This window comes from Pagrus pagrus (assembly GCF_965226575.1).
Source record: "Pagrus pagrus genome assembly, chromosome: 14".
NCBI lineage: Eukaryota > Metazoa > Chordata > Actinopteri > Spariformes > Sparidae > Pagrus > Pagrus pagrus.
The window spans coordinates 9,006,040-9,025,590 of record NC_140198.1 but is presented as its reverse complement, the minus strand read 5'-3'; the positions used below and the strand labels follow the sequence as shown (position 1 = coordinate 9,025,590).

Genomic DNA, 19,551 nt, shown 5'->3' with positions numbered 1-19,551 from the left:
TACAAGAAGTAAAGGACCCAAAGTCTGGACTGTGATATCTGCTCATTAAACTGCCTACTGCTGATGAGAGAAGGTAGTGATTGGGGTCAATTAATCTGCTGTGAGAAATATTTTGTATTTTTTAAATAATATCCAATATGAATTATTATTATTATTATTATTATTATTATTATTATTTGTGGATGGATGGATCCCTGTTTTTCATTGTGTTCAGACATAATGCATTTTCACGGTCTCGCCTCCTGTCCAGAAGGGGGCAGTAATGCGCCATTGAGCTGTTTGGCAAACGCCAGAAACTCAAAGAAGACGAAGTGAGCGAAACTCAAACAAAACAAACCTGTTGGTGTTCACAGACAACCGTTACAGGGGGGTTTTCTCAGTTTTCCCTTTTGTTTTGGTCAACATATTAATCGTATCAGTGCGTAATACAGTCGACAAAACTGCTGTAACGTTACGTCAATGTGTAACCACGGCAACTGGATAGCGAGAAGATCTTAAGCCGTGGGTTAGCATTAGCGTAAGTTAGCAGACGCTAACGTCAGCAATGAGTGCTAGCCGGCTTATGACTTCAACAAACCGCAGGTGTAAAGCTTCGGCCAGCCGGAGCAAGATGGACCCGCCACCCTCCAGAGCCAACAAGGTGCTGGCCGAGAGGAACCCGAAGGTGGTGGCGGTGGGAGCCTGGGTGGAGGGCGGACAGGACTGCCTGGAGCACCCGTGTGTGAGTTTGGCATTTAACGCTAATGAGCAAAGCTAGCTTTGACTCTGTTGTCAGGCTGTTAGAGACCGTTATGACCAGGCAGCCTGCGGGTCAGCAGGTTCAGGAAATGAAGAGTTTTGTTTGACATAGGATTTTCTTCTTCTTTATTTGGGCTGCTACTGACCCCAGGGTTGACCTATTTTATATGAATATTTATTATGGAAATTTCTTTTCAATAGCATCCATGTCAGTGTGACCCAGTGACTCCAAACCAATATCATAAAATCAAGATAACAAGATGTGGAAATGACAATAAAGCATTAAAATAAGGAAACATCATATCTAATAGGGAAATGTTGCATGTTTTTTTTTGTTTTGTTTTTGTTTTGCCAAAGAGCCATTTACACTCAAAGAAATGTGTTAAAGTCTGATACTGATATTGATATTTAAAGCTTTTAAAATCTGATAAATATTATTATTATTATTATTATTATTATTATTATTATTATTACCTATCCAATTATAGTATATCCATATGAATTAACTTCTTTTTTCTGTCCATCAACCAAATGGCTCTTAGATGTTCAAATTTTCAAATATTACAAGCCACTCAATAGATTACCATTGTTGGAGTGTGAAGCTAATCTAATAGCCACTTGTATACTTTGTATATACTTTGTGTATACCACCAGCATTTTACTGGTGACTGCATCTTATTTTTACCTCTTAGCACATGCAATTTTGATATAAATTCCTTATATTTGGTTGTTGTTTTTTTTAAAGAATTGTGACACACACTTAGTTGTGATTTTTACAGTGTAAATATAAGCCTGTTAATATATAAAGTCCTGTCTGGTGGGCAGGGCTGGTTTGGTATTCTTTTACAGACATTTCTTGTTACATGTGGGTTAACATATGCGCTGATGCTGAGATATGTGCAATACACCAGCAACTATTATTCAGATTGTTACTCAAGTAAAAGTAAAGAAGTATTATCCCGCAAAGTCAAATGTTTTTTGTCCCTAAAGTAGTCCAAACAATCTTCTCATGTCTTTGTTTCAGTCTCTCGCTTTGCTAACTGAGGAGATCCAGGCAGAAAAGAGGAGGGAGAATGAAGAGAGCCTTCGTCGGTTTCAAGATGAAGTACGCCATCGTGTGGCACAGCAAGTTCGAGTCAGCAAGAAGAGACAGCAGCCACTGGTAAAGATGACATTACTTTGACTAACAGTGAAGCATTCTTGAGATTGCACTAGCTCTTAATGGCTTTTTTCACGCGCATTTGAGTATTTTAAATTTATGGAATAACTGTTGATCAAACATATAGTCTGTAAAGTGTCAAAAAATAGCGGAAATGCTCATCACTATTTCACATTTATTCACAATACAAATTATCAATTGATAATTATCATTATCAATCAATTGACTAATTGTTTTGATACTACAAGAAGCCTGATTGACCTCCACAATGTAAAACTGTGTGTTTCTGTCCAGGTGAAACCTGACAGGAGACTCCCACACCAGAAGTTTCAGGCCTGGACCCACCATGTGTCTGCTGTTGAAAAGCGGATGTCTGGTGCCGGAGGTGCTGCACAACAGAGGGTGATGGAAAGGGGCTCTCAGGAGGTGAGAGGGTATTATATTATCAAGTAATTGAACCCAGTGGCTTCCTTTGCAATGTACAGCCAGCTCTATCTGGTCCTGTTTTCTTCAGTATTTGGTCTGCAGGGTCAGAATGATTGTATTGTTTCCTTGTGTGAGTAATAAAAAAATGTGACAGTGATTAATCTGGAGGATTATTTATTTCCGCTTCTTTTTTTTCCAGGCGATTGAAGGCATGAAGCAGGTCAAACTCAGACTGGCCGCCTGTCGGATGATCCCACATGGGGAAATGACGTCAGACCTTCCTGGAGGTCAATGGAAAATCTCTCCAACCAGACATGTGGGTGCCTCTGTCTCACACTTGTTCCTCTTTTATAAACTTATAGTTCCTATAATTGTGTGCATTTATGGTGTAATAAAAAAATCATTTTCCTCTACATCCAAAAGAAAGCTGGATCTGTCATGCTGAGGGCAGAACAGGAAGTGGAAGAGGAGGATGTTGAGGGAGAAGAAGACGAGGGAGATGATCATCTCTTCACCAGTCAACACGAGTGTCCCCTCGTTCAGCAGAAGGTTTATGAATACCCTTTATCATGTCTCAGTCTGTGTGGGCATCTTTTAAAAATAAAATCCTAAAGGATATATGCAGACATTCTCTAATATCCTTCAAATTATTTTCAGTGCCATTTCAGCCAGTACTGGTACAGATCAAGTCTTCTCAGAGTCATAATTCAGTTAATATGGAACAGACATAAAGCAAAACTCACTCTTTCCAGTGATAGAGGTGTCGATGTCCTTAGAAATCATTTGAAAAGGCACTCATTATAACTTAGTAACTAAGTAATCCAATGATCTTCTGTACATTCAGGGTTAAAGAAAACAGAAACAATTCATAGTTACTGCCTCATGATTGGAGCAGACTTGCCAAAATGTAAACAAATACAGGCTAAAAATTTACAGAGATGAAGCTATTTTTCAGTTTGATATTCAGACATTTGAGGTTAATCCTCAATAACTTGAATTGTGTCAACAGTTTTAACTTAATATGTGCAATGCAGCTTGACTTAAGTTGCATTAAGTGGCTGTCACTGGTGCTTGGAGAACGTTTTTGGCATGGTAGTAGTTGGGAAGTCTGACCAGCTAAGGGTTAGTTAAAAGCCCTGTGGTGGAAATGCTTGATTAGTGTGTGTGTGTGTGGTGTTTGTTTTGTGCCAAACATAACATTTTAAATGGCCAAATAATTCAAGTTTGTCTAATCAGACTGTCAGCCAGGCAAGACCAGATGTTGTGTGAGTTATTAAGAGAAGCTGTGTTCCAGTTCAGAGTAGCAGAAGGCCTCCTCTTCAAATTAGACAGCAGCATCACGAAACCCTACAACATCTTAAAACATGTCCTCAGGTGTCTCTCGTCAACTCATAAACCCAGATAATTCAAACGTTATGGCATGATATTCCCAGAGACAGCTGATAGAGCGTAATGACACAGTGTTAAACTGGGGCATGTTCCATTTGACCGGTGTTTACAGTACGAGATGTGATGTTTCACTTCACCACATGTCTGAAAACATTATGGAAGTGTACAAAGTTCATGATAGTTTATTTGTATAATTTCCATTTCCCTCTAACGCCTTGTGATTCACTACAAGTCCAGGCTTTTAACAAGGAACAACAATGAATAATGCTGTTTGGGCCAAATTTGATGCAAATTTGTTAAGAATGAACATCTTTGTAGTTTTGTCAGAACATTGATTAACCAAATTTAGACCTTTCAGATACAGTTGAGTTTAACCTAAAGGTGTTCTCCAGTCAATGTGTTGAGCAACTTCAATCAGGTGGCTGCACCAGTGATGATTTAGGTGTGTCAAAAGAAAGAGGGAAAATACTTACACAGTCAGTTCTCCTGTGTTTTATGATAATTTTGATCAGTTAACAGTAGATCTAACCCCCAAACATGGAACTGGTAATCTGACTCTGACTCTGACTGTTTCAGCTGAGTGGACCCGTGTCGTGGGATTCTGACAAATCACAGCCTGATCCTAGTTTCCAGTCCAACCACGGAGTCCCACGTGTTCTGTGGCCTCTGACTGACACAGAAGAACTGAAAAGACAGGTAGAAATTTAACCTTTGGCTTTGTGTGATCAAGCCCTGTCAGACCAAATGTTACAGTAATTTGTCTGTCTGCAGCGTCAGTCTCAGTTCCTGATGCACCGCCGTCTGTACATGAACATCGAGAGAGAGCAAGTAAAGGAGAACAAACAGCACAGGAAACACCTGAAGAGGACGGCAAGGTGACCGCAATATTTTCTCCTGCATCACTTCCTCTTGTTGGTGTACAATTAGTCTTTAGAGTATCTATCAACCTCTGCAGCTTTGAGAGATGGCTCCCTTAAGTTTTCAGTTATTTATAATGTTTTTCAAAGTATTCACAGCAGAAAAAAGATTAAAACATTGATAGATCTCATTTTTTTGACACTAAATGGCTTGATAGTCTGCTTCTTTGCGCAGCATACAGACTGACTAAAATACTGGCATATGAATCAAATTGCATGTGATTCTTTGGTCTCAGTGAAAATGTCCTCTCAATTGTTCCCCTCTCCACTGAAGGATCAAAGCGGAGAAGGAGCAGATTCGTCTGGAGGAAGAGAGAAGGTTGGAGAGGGTTCAGCAGCTCGCGGAGGCCCGACAGAAGCTGGAGGAGAGAGAGCTGCTGATTCTGGAGCGATTGAAGCTGGAGGAGGAGGACAGAGCTAAGGAGCTTCAGAGGAGGAAGAAAGAGGAGAAAGGGAAAGTAACTGCGAGGTAATTAATGGAGATCAAGTAGCTAAAGTTTAATGGGGAACTCTGCTGATCTTACACATCAAAGTCTGTTTACAGGTCTGAGGGAACACTACTGCGTATGTGAAAAGTTGATTAATGCCTTTTGTGGCTCCAGCTGAGTTACCATATCCATATAACTTCATGGGATTTGGTTTTGTTTGTAATAAGTTTTTTTACACATGAAAACAGACAGGCTGTTACAGTGGTGTCATCACAAACTGACCCTTTTTTACAAGGAAAGAAAACATCTTAATGTATTGTTTTACCAATTTACAAGAAGGCACCGATTATTTCCAGTTTGTTGAAGCCGTTTCACAAAGTTTGTAAATGTTCTCCTCATGTAACAACTCTTAAAATCCTGAATTTGTAAGGGAGTCTGGGGATATTGAAATAGACAGCTGCTTAATTTGATAGGGACAGACATAATATACATTGACAAACTGAAACAGCTGTTTGATACAAGTATCTCCTTCATGGAAAGTAACTTCATGGAAATCAGGAGCAGGGCCTATGTGTCTTCACGAGGCGAAGCTGCCCTGATAAACGGGCTGTTTCGAACTCTCTGCAGGTTCATTGACGCTCTGAGAGCTCAGATGAAGGAGCGACTGTCTCAGGAGAAGCTGGAGCTCCCTCCTCTCTGCTGCTGTGCGTCCTCCTTCTGGGACTCCCACCCCGACACCTGCGCTAACAACTGTGTCTTCCACAACAATCCCAAAGGTACTTGCTGCACACACAGCCACCTGCCTCACTCTATACACACTCCACTATTCACCTTCAATGAAACTAAACATGAAAACATTAAAATATTGTTGACAGAAGCATTTGTCTCTTCCACAGAGTATGCCAAGGCGCTGCATTCAACAATGTTGAGTTTGGAGTTACAGTGAAGGAAGCTGATGAACTGCAGTGGATGTTGTCTGGTACAAACAGGCTCCTTGCTGCCTGTTTAAAGGAACAGTTCAACGTTTTCGGAGAATGATAGCCGTTTTCAAGTCTAGAAATAACTCAACAAATATCAGATGGATTGCCATGACATTTTGGACGGATATTTATTTTTTCATAGAAGATGAATACACAAGACTTTGGTGATCCTTGTCTTTTCATCCTGTTCTACCAGCAAGTTTTCACTTATCCTGTGAAATACTCAACATCTACTCGATGGATTGGTGCTAAATTTTGTACAGACATGGATGGTTTCTGAATCGAAATGGCCAAATGAATAATAAAAAGACAGCTTGTTGACTAATTCAGCCACAATCTGTATTTCACATTGTGTGTGGAGGTGTGTGTGGTTATTTTGTAGCAGCTTGATGTCATTTGCATATGATTTAATGAAGGACAGCTGTGTGTAATGGCTCTGCACTCTAGTGAGGCACTTCTCAGATCAGAGGCTGCAGATTCATCAACATATCTGTCCTGCTGCCTTCAGCTGCTGGGATTTAATGAACCGAAGGAGAAGCTTTTCATACATTGACTGTTAATCAGCTGTGGACAACAGGAAGTGTCCGAGTCACTTATTAATCTGTAGTTAAATACAGACCGTACCAGCGTTCCTGTTTTAAGCACATTGAACATTACCTTTTGAGGCTGGGGAGTGTTTAGTCAAAATTGTTTTATTACAGTTTTACGCATTTGTTGTGTGATTGCTTCTCATTTTGTTTGCTGTTCTTGATGAAGCTGTCAGATTGGCAGCAGATTGACAGATACAGTTCTGAGTCTGTTCTCAGTGCAAATTCTACATTTTGTTTATTAGATATATTTTAAAACCTCATATGAACTTATTTTCAGTTTATTTATTGATCATTTTTAAGAAATCTGTATATTTGCGGTTTTGAGGATTTGTTGTGTGTAATTTGTAGGAATCTGTGTTCAGTCGTGTTGATTTTCTTCAGGTCTGTGTTTAAAAGAAAAACAATGAAAAGCTCAATTTTGTGATGTTTTTAATTAAATGCTTCTTACAATCAATCAAAAGTGTGACCCTATTAAGACTTACTGGTTCAGTCTTATAAAATGCTTATAAATATTAAAATTATTATAAAATGGGTTTGTTTTTATAATGGATTCATTTCTGTTGAGATGCTTACATTTATTCTCTAAATGGTTATAGAGGTTTACATTTTGTATTATTTATTTATATTGTCCTCCTCAGTGCCATTCATAACATAGTCATTACATAGCTGTACATCTATTTTGTAAACTGGCAATATTTAGATATTTTAAAAGGAATTTTAAGGCTGATGTTTTTTATTTGCATTTTGTTAAGATTTCAAAATCTGTGAATAGACAGTGAACACAGTGAATCCTCTATTTAATGAAATATGTAGAGGATTTAAATTTTACTGACCCAGGTAACACTATGAGCATCAAGTCTGGTTTCATGGTTCAAGTCTGGTTTTTATCACATTAAATAGTACTTTTTAGCTAATAAATCTATGTCATAATTTTGACTTTTTATCTAACAATTTCAACTTTATATTCCATAATTTGACTTTAAATCCATAATTTTGACTTTATCTCACAATTTCGACTTTCTATCCTATATTTTAGACTTCAATTTCATAATTTTAATTTTTAATCGCATAGTTTTGAGAATTTATGTCATAATTTATGACTTTTTATCTCACAATTTCAACTTTATATCCCACAATTTGACTTTGAACCCATAATTTTGACTTTTTATCACAAAATTACAATTTACAATGGGAATATTTTTTTAATCAAGCTTAGTTTTCATGTTATTTTTTCTTTTCTTGAACTGGCAGAAACTTGCTTCCAAACCAAAGAGTACCATTATTTTTTAACAGTCTTCTCTTTGTACATTTTGCTGGTAACACTTTTGTACTTTTGTTTACCACAAGAAAAGGCTAAAAATTAAAAAGATTATCCACAGTAAGAGGTGTTTTTCAGCAGCAGATATTGTGTGTCACATATTTCTTATCCAGCTAATCATCTGTCCACCATTACGCTGTTGTCAGGACCACGTCCAGGGGTCCCTCACACTGGGCACCACGTAGGAGTATCAGCTGCTCCTCACCTCAGCTGCTTCCTGTTCTTCCGTGACGTAGCAGGAGACTGTCACGTGACCGGCCGGGAGGCTCCGACTGGAAAATCTTGTGGAATAACACATCCCGGCTAATAATAATAACAACTGTTTTTGTATTCACACCGGACGTGTTTTTGAGGCCTGTAGGTGTGTTACAGCTGCACGGAGGTAGGCTGTCTGTCCGGACCGGCCCATATAAACTCCGCCGTACAGTATGGAGAACTGTTGGATGTTTACGGACTGTATCTCCCACCAGGAGGCTACATGGTCGCTGCTTTACTCTGTTAGCAGCTAACGTCTACTCTCAACCTTTATCTACCGGGTCCGTTTACATTTGGTACGAGTAAGCTTTTAGTTTTTGTCCCGGGTCAGCCAACTTGCTGCTACAAGTCGTTAATAAACGGCCGCTTATCTTCTCCTCCTCTGACTACAACTGTAGTAAGTGTAGCTACAGTCCAGCTGTGCCTTAACTGTCCCACATAACGAAGTGCTACGAGGACATGTCTGCGACCAAAGTCTGAGTGATTTTCTGTCAAGTTTTACAAAGTTTTCATCGAAAAATGAAGCGGTCCCTGGCTCCCGGCATACGACTTATCACGTCCTTTTCTCGAGATAGTTGGTAAGTTTCCATTATCGTTCATTCCCATTGTTCTCCTCGCTTCCAGCCTCGTTACGACCGTTGGGGTTCAGAGAGAGCGGCTGGCTGCTCTGCATGTGTGTTAACTTATCTCCCTGCTGTAAATGATTGGCTTATCCACATCGATTAACTCACATTCTGTCAATTTTTATTGTGGTGAGTGAACCCAGTACAGTAACCTAATTTTCTACATGTCAAAACACGTTACAAACTCGTTACTACTGCTTGTTTTCGCTGTTTTCTGTGAAGGGTTCTGCTGTGAGAATCCAGAGCCACGCCAAACTCCATTTAAAAAACTGGCAGTTTAAAGCTTCCTCGCTTATTGACACCGTTTTGACCTTTAACGAATCGATACGGTCGACATCCAGCATTTAAGGAATTTGCCATGGGGCACTTTAATGTAATAACATCTCAGTTTCTAATAATATCACTCCACACTGCTAGCAGCTGACACTTTGAGGGAATAGTCATTACTTTGTTTTGCTGATATTACAGCAGCTAAAACTCTGGTGGTTCAGCAGTTTAGTAAGAAAGTCCTTCCCCACCTGGAGGGAAAATAATAATAATAATTAGAGATTTAAAAGTAGAAATGATTTAAAAACAAATCTTTTTTTATTATTATTTTGACTAATATCTAAAAACAACTTGTAACTAACAAAATTCATATAGTAAAACAGTGTTATAATCATGGATTCATCTGAGTAGGGCTGCAGCAAATAATTATTTTCATTATCAAGTAATCTGCTATCATTGAAAACAGTGAAAAATGGCCAACATAATTCCCCAAAGCCCAAGGGAGTTGCCCTCAAATAGCATTTTGTATTCAACCAACGGTCCAAAACCCATAAACTTTATTTTTACCATAATGTAAGACAAGGAAAAATAATCAAATTCCCATATTTGAGAAGATGAAACCATCATCACCACCATGTCATAGTTTTAGTAGTGATTGCATGAAATTAATGTTGAAGCATTTGTTTTTATGCATTGTTAGGAGCACGTTTACACACAATCAGTAGTGTCCAGCGGTCTCTCTGTTGCAAAATACTTTGAAAAACTTCGGAGTAATGTATAGTTCATGTTAATTAAAAACTCTCCCTCACAGTGCCATGCCATGTTTCTAGTGTATGTGATAAACAACATAATGAAGCGCTGAACAAGCCTCACATTGTTGAGTCACTACACTTGGATGTGCCATAAACACTGATCTATATCTACGCACTGTATGTTAGGTACACCTGTACAGTCATGCAAATGAATACAACAGCCCTGCTCTATATCTGATCTTTTTTCTGTGTGTTTTTGCCGACACAAGTTCAGACCGTGGCAGAGGAAGTACTCATGTCCTTACAGCAGTGTAAAAACACTCCATTAATGGTGCTGTCAGCTGAATGTTCTTAGTAGGAAAATCACTCAGTCTTCAGAAAAATGGTGCCTATGGATGTTAAATTATTATGACATTATTGATATGATACATCAATGTGTAGGAAACATTTTACTGTTGTACCTTTTCAAAGTGTAGGTCGTTTTAGCTTCTTTTTTTACAATATATATGTTAAACTACCTGTTACTTTAGTCCACTGTTCTTAACCTCAGAGTCAGGCCCTCTTTAAAGGGTCACAAGATAAATGTGAGGAGTCATGAGATGTTTAATGCTGTAGTAAAGAGGACAAAACATACAGTAAATGCAGCTTAGATGTATATTTATTTTGTTTTGCGCTCCATTTTGGTCCTTTGTCCTTCTGTTTTCCACCACATCTTCATTTCAATCTGTCTTTTACAGGTATCGCAGTTTCATTCTTTTCCTCACCTTCCTCTTCTACACGGCATACCATCTTTCACGGAAACCTATCAGCATTGTTAAGGTAACTGAAAACAATTCAGCCTGCAGTTTTTAAAGGGTTTTTGCAGGAACTTGACAATTGTGGGTCACGCGTCATCAACAGCCGTGTGGCGCTCCTTCATATGGGTTTGGAAATTATGAAAAAGACATCTTTGTCTTCATTTCATGTTGCCATGTTGCTTTGTTTTGGCTGAGTACAACTGATTCAGTTTCTTTTAGTAAATGGTTTATAAACATGCAGTATCTCTGGTATGAATATTCTTAATGGTTATAGTTTGATGGGATGGTTGGATGGGAATGAAATATAAAGATTGCACATTGAGAAAAGGCATATTTTCGGCAATCACAAGTGCATGCAACCCCTGTATATCCAAACATGGACCAAAGACTCGATGACAGCTGAATTTAACACATTCCTATATTTTCTTGTAGCCTGTCTCAAACTTTATTCTACTGTATCTGAGAGTTTTGTGTCAATTCACCTTCTTCCTTCTGTGTTTTTCTGTCTGATACTCAGAGTCAGCTGCACAGAAACTGCTCCACAGTCGTTCGCCCTACAGACCTTAACATAACCGATAATGATACCTGGTGCGACTGGGCTCCCTTCGGTAAGTCGTCTGTATTCAACTCAGACACTTCCCTATTGAGTCGATGATAGATAATATACTGTTATATAAGAGCATATAAGGGGTTTCTTGATCCTCAGAATTTTAATATAGTAAATAAACAAAAATGAACTTATGTATAAGCAAATACATAGTGCAAAAATGTCACAGCCTGATTGATATTTGAATGTCCTTTAATCATTATCACTGTATGGCTTGCTCATTACATAAATAATGAGGATCATTCTCCTGTCTTTACACCACACACACACCTGTATTGTGGCAGACAGGTGAATTAGATTGAAGTAAGTGTTTTGTTTCCTTGTAGAAAAATACACCATGCCAAAGTATAATATGTTGAAGTGAAAACACACTTCATTTAGGGTCCCGTAAACCTCTTTACCAGCTAAAACCTTCACTACATAGAGATGCTTTTAATTTGGGAATCACAGTGATCCTGGGTTGAATTCCCATTTTAATTTCCTCGCTCAGTCAGTGAACACAAGTGGCCGTGTTGGTGTTTGGGAAGCTGTTGATAAATTGGGGGGAAAACATCATATAACATATAACAGAGTTATAAATGATGATAAGGAGCAAGGTAACAGTTTCATCCTTGTCTTCTCTCTAGACCAGGACAACTACCAGACACTGTTCGGGGTCTTGGATAACTCCTTCCTGGTTGCCTATGCCTTCGGCATGTTTATCAGGTTTGTACGTGCTGTTGCTGACAGTTGTTATGCTTTGTCTCACTGTGTGTGTGGTGTGTGCTATATTGTCTCATAACTCTTTCTCGTGTTCACAGTGGGATATTTGGAGAGCGCCTGCCTCTGCGGTACTACCTGAGCTTCGGGATGCTGACGAGTGGGTTGTTTACATGTCTGTTTGGCCTCGGCTTTTACTGGAAAATCCACTCTTTAGGGTACTACGCCTTCATCCAGGTAAAGACACCACAATGGCAGGTTTCCCTGATGTGTTCTGGTTGGGAGCAGAAGTATCATTAAGACATTATCATTAAGTAGTATCATTAAGACATTAAGGTGGTAATGTCAGCTGATTTGTCATTCTGTCTAGAAACTTAATTTCAACTACTACTGGCCGTATTGCCATTAAATTTAATATGGATATGCATTGTACCAAGGGGATGATTGTTTAAGTGTTATAGTGGCTGGTTTGTAACTTCCTGGAAAATGATTTAAAAAATGTTGATGACTCACCAAAGCCATGGAAATATAAAAAGAAGGACACAACCAGAGTGTTTCTGAGGACTGGGCCTCACGGATTAATGTACAAAATCATACATTTATAACTTGTGCAACAAAAAACAAAAACACAACTTTACTCACTGATTTTGGTAAAGAAGGCTCATTTTGTGACTGCTAACTAAAGCCAACCAGGAACCTCCTAATGAACACCTCCAGACCAATCCGCCCGTGTTCACTTGGAGCTGCCAGTCTGCTCAGAGTTGTGGTGGACCGCCAGTTCCATGGCGGGGCATAACGCACATTTAGCGCTATTGGCTGCTGTAAAAGCTATCAGTATCTCACAACAAGTCCTTCCCTAATTGCATGTTTTTATAGGAACACGTTAACAATGCCAAGAGTCGTTTCATGCGATCTTTAATGATAATTGCCACCAGTAGGCCAGAATTTCCACATCCACACAAAAAAAACCTCCAAATCTAACTTTTCAAAGAAGTTTTGAATGGTGATCAACAACCCCTCATCTATTTTGCCAGGCAGAACTATCACATACAGCAAAATTGCTTTCGGGCAGAAAACAGGAAGCACAGACATAAGATGAGCTGTTTATTGCTGACTGCTCACCAAACTCTCAGCTGTACCAACACGCACAAGCCAGGTTTCCCTGGTCACTCAACTCTTAAGGAGACGAATGTTGCTCCCAGTGTGGAGGCACACTCAGTTCCCCTAGTACAAAGAAAGTAGTTTTGTTTCACTTCTTTTTTTTTTCAGATCCCTTGGACTGGTGACATAAAACCACTGCACTGAAAATGATATTACTGCTGTGAATTTCTGGTGTGAATCAAGTTCCCTAATCCTCTATAACATTTGAGTCATATAAAAGTTGGAGAAAACACAATTTTGTGCACCGGCTAGTTTTGTTTGCTGTGTATAAAGAGTTATTTTCCAGTTAACTTGTTTCAGAAATTGCCTTTAACAATTTCCCTATTGCCTCGATATTTTTTCTTTTTTTTCATCATTAAAAAAGGCTTTAACACTCGTTAAAATTACACTCAAATGATCCAAAAGTCTGCTGTTATGGTGCATGTGCGTTGAATAAATAATAAAATAAAATAACTTACTCTCACACTCATGAATGCAGTGCTGTTTTTAGCTCTGCAGTGTCAGATGAGCTGCTCACGTGCATCACATGACCTTCCCTGTAGCCACAACCTTGGGGAAAGTATAAGTTGAAATGCTACTCATGCTATAAATAATAATGAGTCAATGTCACATTCATTAGATCTTTAAATTAGTTTGTAAGAAAAAAAAACAGCTGACACAATGCAACATCTGAAGCCTGAAAAAGAGAGTTTTTAAAGACTGAAGCACCGACATGTAGCTATCAAAGAATCACTGATTTATTGTATTGATTAACAACCATTTTACCTTATTACAGGTGTGATCACTCTGAGCTCTGCGGGTCAGTACTGACCTCATTTATCATCACTTCCCTTCAGAAATGTATGGATCTCACGATGGCTTAGTCAGGCTTTGCTCACGCACATCACATGACTCAAAGCTGCATCATAAGACTGCAGGAGTGTGTTTGGGCTCGCACACGTTCGGTGTGGGAATGTTAAGAATCACTGCTCACTGGTCCTCTCTCATTCTCCTCTGTATGTCAGATGTTTGTAGGGTCGTAGGGTTAAGAGACTTAAATGCAGTAAGCTAACACACACTGGTTTCTCCCTCTGTTTGCTTCGTCCTGCAGGTCATGAACGGGCTGATGCAGACCACCGGTTGGCCAGCTGTGGTGGCTTGTGTCGGCAACTGGTTTGGAAAGGGGAAGTGAGTACTGCTCCATGTGCAACAGGGCGCAGTCCCGCTGACTATGCAGGATTAGATGCTTTTTTTGCGGCTGGCTGACTCACACATTTGTCACGTTGGGACAGCACAGTGAAACCAGGCTTTGATTTGTCTCAGTCCACTAGCATCCAAGTCCACATCATGAATCTAAACTGCCTCTTAGATATTTGTGGAACCTCATAAACTGATCAAAGTAGAACTTCAAGCTCATCCCTCAGACAAAAGTCAAACAACAGTCACACACCCGTCTGAAAGGGCTCCACCCTTTCCAGTGCCCCTTTACTTGCACAATAGAAGCCAGGCCACTTATAGAAAACAGGTTTAACAGGAAATCAGACATGTTTATGTTCGGTGTAATAACCTCGTTGCTTTGAAATCTTGTGTTAACATGAAGCTGATCAGTACAAAAGTAAGATAAATTCAAATTCTACTCAAATTTCATTTGTTGATCATTAAAAGATTAGGCCAACAATTTGTGAAATCTAAATGTTAATGGGGTGTATTCTGGGCTGAGACTCATCCTCCATCTAAGTTTTGTGGAAATCTGTTCAGTAGTTTTTGTGTAATCCTGCTGAACAACTAACTAACCAACAGACACAGGTGAAAACATAACCTCAGTAAATGAGGACACAGCTAACGTGGCTCTATCAAAGTTTGCAAATATACCACCAGCAGCTCTTGACTTTGGTATTCAACATGGTGTATCTTGTTTGTTTAATCTGAACACAAACATAAATGTAAAAACATACATCTGTGGTGCTAGAATATTCTTGATGATTAATGGGTACGGTGACTGTGTGCACCATCAGTCTTGCAGTCAGAGTAAGGTTGCCAGGTTTGGTACCACTGTTTATTTGTGGTGGTTGGACAGAGACTATACTAATGATGCAGGCAATATTACATGTAAATTAAATGCAACCAATGCAATAAATATAGGACATCTAGCCGTGGGTAGTTTGCTGTTCTTGTCCCTAGTTAGGCTTTTTAGGAATAAAACACATGATACAACACTGTTATGAAGGCATAAAAGAAACAGTGACTGTAACAGCAGTGACAAAGAAAAAAGTCAAGAAGTAAAAAAGTTATGATTCAGAAGAGAAAAGAGGAAAGAATAAATAAGAAGTGATCCACAAAGACATAAACCAAAACCTGTGTTCCCCGACTGTGTCTGAGAAACTGATCTAATGCTTGCACTACTTTCCTTCCTGCAGTTGTGTGCAGTAAGAAACTCTAGGTTCTGGCAGGCAGAGCCTGGCTAGCTGTTTGCCCCTGCCGCTACTATTCATGCAAAGCTAGGCTAACCATGTCTTGACTGCAGCTCCATACTAAGCAGACATTGATATCTATCTTAATTTCACAGAAAGCATCTAAGCTTGTTAGAATCCAAACTGTATTTCTGTAGGATTACCTTTTATTTACCTTTACCAGCTCATGCTCATGGCCTTTGTGTGCTTGTGTTTTGATGCTCAGGCGTGGCTTCATCATGGGTGTGTGGAACTCCCACACCTCAGTGGGAAACATCTTGGGCTCCCTCATTGCAGGAGTCTACGTCTCTTCAGAGTGGGGAATGTCCTTTATCGTCCCCGGACTCATCATCGCCTCCACTGGGATCCTCTGCTTCTTCTTCCTGGTTGAAAGTAAATGAAAAGAAATAAGTAACCTTAATGCTGCTTTTAAGTTCCAAGTTGCCATAAAAGAACATTTTCTGAGTCTCATCTTTTCCTCTCTCCTCTTCAGAACCTGAGGACGTCAACTGCACTCCTCCTCAGCACCATGTGAGTTAAAACAGAAACATTCACCTTCCTAATCAATCTGCAGCAAGACAGCTCGAACTTACGCAGGTGTGTTTGACTCACAGGGCGACCAGGAGAGCGGTGAGACGGAGCCTCTCCTGCAGAACTCGTCCCACGCTGACAGAACTGTGAACGGTGCCATCGCCACCGAGTCTGTGGAGGTTATTGAGGAGCCTACTGAGGCCATCAGCTTCTGTGGAGCTCTCTGTATACCTGTGAGTGGAAACCATGGAAATGTCCTTCTTGTTTGATGTTTTAAGGTTGTATTTATTAAGAAAATGTGTACAGTTTTAAAGACATAAAGCCACTTTGTGTAGGATTTGAAAACGACGTACTTTGGCACCCTCTGGTGTTGGTACGAGGAATAACACTGTGGCATCAGGTTTTAATTTTGCAAAACTTTTGCAATGAGAACTATTTGAAAGATGTTATAATCACATAAAAAGGCACACAGAGTAAGTTAAATGCTGATTTAAAAAACAAAAAGATTTACAAGTTTTTTAAATTCAAATTAAGCTATCTGAGATTTACTGAGAATTCAGTCTGCCCCTCCGATACTGAGATGAAATCATGACACATAGATTTAATATAGATGTAGTCTTCAGAGAAATATAGTCATTCAGGCTTTCATGGTGTTTTGTGTCTCTTGCAGGGAGTGGTGGAGTTCTCTCTCTGTCTGCTGTTCGCCAAACTGGTTAGCTACACTTTCCTGTACTGGCTTCCTCTCTACATCTCAAATGTTGGTCAGTATTTACACACATTCTGAAAGAAAGTAATATAGATGTATCCAAGTCATTTAATGTAATTTTTTAAAAGTAAATGCTGGGTCTGTTTTTCATTTCCAGCACATTTTAAGGCAAAAGAGGCAGGAGACATGTCAACACTGTTTGATGTCGGAGGAATCGTGGGTAAGTTTCGAGCTCTGGCTGATCAGCTATATCACCTGATCTGACACGATTTTATTTCAAAGGCCTCAAATAATTTGAATTTTCAAAAACATGATCTGACCGAATGTGTTTTGTGTCCACAGGAGGCATCATGGCCGGCCTTGTGTCTGACTACACTGGTGGGAGAGCGACAACTTGCTGTGTCATGTTGCTTGGTGCTGCTCCTATGGTGAGTGTCATCCAGCAAATCGAATTATTTTATGGCAGAATGGTCGTCGACACATTTGTAAGATTAACCCTTTAACCAGTGGCTCCCAGCCTTCGTTCCAACACTTGAAAGGAAAAGGCAGTTTTTCTTTAATGTTATTATCTGTGCTATGGATTCTGTCTTTCCCTTGTCTCAAATCCTGCATTACAACAAAATATGTCATTTTAAGTGTACAGATATTTAAATTCATCCACATGGCACTTTGCACTTGAGTGGGAGAAGTACGTGGCAGTAGGATGATATGATAATTTAAAAAATAGCATCGATTTCTCTAATCAGTTGTTAATCACAAAGTTGAATGTGTGATGTCGCTGATTATTTCTGTTGTTTCACGTTCCAGCTGTTCCTCTATAATTACATTGGACAAAGGAGCCTTGGTACTACAGTCGGTAAGACTTCTTTACTGTGTTTCTTGTTTTTGTAGAAGGGAAGAAAAGAAAGTTGGTTTGTTTATAGACATGTATAAAAAACATTTTATGAAAACAAGTCTTTATTAACACTTCCTTCCATGTGTAGGTATGCTGCTGGTGTGTGGAGGCCTGGTGAATGGACCGTACGCCCTCATTACTACTGCTGTATCTGCTGACCTGGTAAGACCTGAATCTCTGGAAACCCACAGTTTTATGTCCCAGCCATCTATTGAGCCTTAACAAATCCAGTAGTGGACATCAGTTAAAACACATCCTGTACTTTGATGATGTGTTTGTGTAACAGGGGACACATGAGAGTCTGAGAGGAAACTCCAGGGCATTGTCAACGGTGACGGCAATCATTGACGGGACTGGGTCAATAGGTCTGTATGAAGTGTTGAAATTTAACATCCTCATCTTGATGATTTATTTTATTTTACTCTTAAAGTTATAGTGTTTAATGTCATATGTCGTCATATATTAAAGGAGATCGGTTTCTGTGTACTGATGTGTCTGTGATTTCTGCAGGAGCTGCTCTGGGTCCTCTGTTAGCCGGCATCATCTCTCCCACCGGCTGGAACAACGTCTTCTACATGCTCATCTCTGCTGACATCTTAGCCTGCCTGGTCAGAAACATTACTTTATTCAATGACATTACAATACCGCAAGGCTTTTGGCCATTACTGCTTATTTCAGTCATGTTTTAGCTTATTGGACTGTCCTGACTGATGTGATTCTCCAGCACATTTGTCAACCACGCCCTGACTGACGCATCCTTTATTTGTTTGTCTTCAGTTTTTGTCCAGGCTCGTTTACAAGGAAGCCCAGGGTTGGTGTAGACGTGCCCCTCGAGTCAGAGGGTGAGTATCGTCAGCTTTGGTCTTTACCTCAAGGAAAAAAAGTAAACTGCTATTTTTCAAATTTACCTTTATTAACATTTATCTCAGGAATACTGTTGAGATTGAAAACCTGTTTTTTTTTTATGTTAACCAGGCCGGGATAAAAAAAAAAAAAAAAAACACTATTAAAATCACAAATCTGTATTTAGTAAGGATGGTAGACCTGATCATTAATCATTCATTCTTTTATTTGGTTCAACATTTGAGAAATTCCCTTATTCACGTTCTTGCAGAGATAAGCAGAACGATGTCACTCTTACCTACTGTTTCTATTTTAAATGGATTAACCAGTCATGATAAGTCGTGTTAATTAGTGATCTTTAGAGGTGTTAGTAGTTATATTTTTTTTTATTTGTAATAATTTAGATAGAGCTGTTTACAGTCTTCATGCTAAGCTAAGCTAAAAAATCTTCTGGCCTAACTCTCGGCAAGCCAGGCAATAAATGTATTTCTGGACTATTCCTTTAAACAATGAATACAATGAGGATATAAAAAAAGGATTTTAACAATCTGAACAAAAATGTAACATTTAAGCAGGGCTATTGTATTTAATAGCATTATATATTGTGTATATGTATAATATTTAACTGTAACCTTTTTTTTCTAGGTTCAAAGAAATCTGACGCACACGATCAAACTGGGAACAAAACACACAAAAGAGGGAACAATGCCAAAACTGACCTCACCGCACACGGACAACCATTTTCCTTTTAGGCTGAACAGAAACGAAGTCATCAGCGGAAGATTTGAGGCACTAAACTGACGATTGAAGCCTTCTTCTTATTGTAAAACAGAGAGAAATATGCCTTTATAGGTACAGAGCTTTTTTATGACTAATCTTCTGATTCTGACTTGTTTGTTTTAATATTCTTTTATCATTAAAGTGTATATACTGTGCATTTTCTTAATTTTGTCTTTTTCTGTCTCCTTCGTTACTGATTCTGATTTTTTTAGTCCAACATCCTGCGGAAATAAAATGTTTAATCTCCTACTCAGTTGTTGT

At 39.1% G+C, this 19,551-nt stretch overlaps 2 protein-coding genes across 2 annotated transcripts; both read left to right on the top strand.

Moving 5' to 3' along the window:
- The first annotated feature begins 304 nt into the window (after positions 1-304).
- Positions 305-6,389, top strand: ccdc15 (coiled-coil domain containing 15). The gene is made up of 10 exons (XM_084373380.1): positions 305-721; positions 1,763-1,900; positions 2,192-2,323; positions 2,523-2,639; positions 2,747-2,872; positions 4,289-4,408; positions 4,484-4,587; positions 4,904-5,098; positions 5,685-5,833; positions 5,954-6,389. Exons 1-10 carry the CDS (start codon positions 545-547, stop codon positions 6,001-6,003), a joined length of 1,308 nt encoding a protein of 435 aa, XP_084229506.1. The 5' UTR covers positions 305-544; the 3' UTR covers positions 6,004-6,389.
- Positions 6,390-8,189: 1,800 nt separating this feature from the next.
- Positions 8,190-19,456, top strand: slc37a2 (solute carrier family 37 member 2). Its single transcript, XM_084373213.1, has 18 exons — positions 8,190-8,778; positions 10,580-10,661; positions 11,157-11,247; positions 11,873-11,951; positions 12,047-12,182; positions 14,197-14,273; positions 15,762-15,928; positions 16,029-16,066; positions 16,150-16,299; positions 16,737-16,827; positions 16,930-16,992; positions 17,115-17,200; positions 17,580-17,628; positions 17,756-17,829; positions 17,954-18,032; positions 18,178-18,275; positions 18,445-18,509; positions 19,156-19,456. Exons 1-18 carry the CDS (start codon positions 8,720-8,722, stop codon positions 19,169-19,171), a joined length of 1,500 nt encoding a protein of 499 aa, XP_084229339.1. The 5' UTR covers positions 8,190-8,719; the 3' UTR covers positions 19,172-19,456.
- Positions 19,457-19,551: the final 95 nt, after the last annotated feature.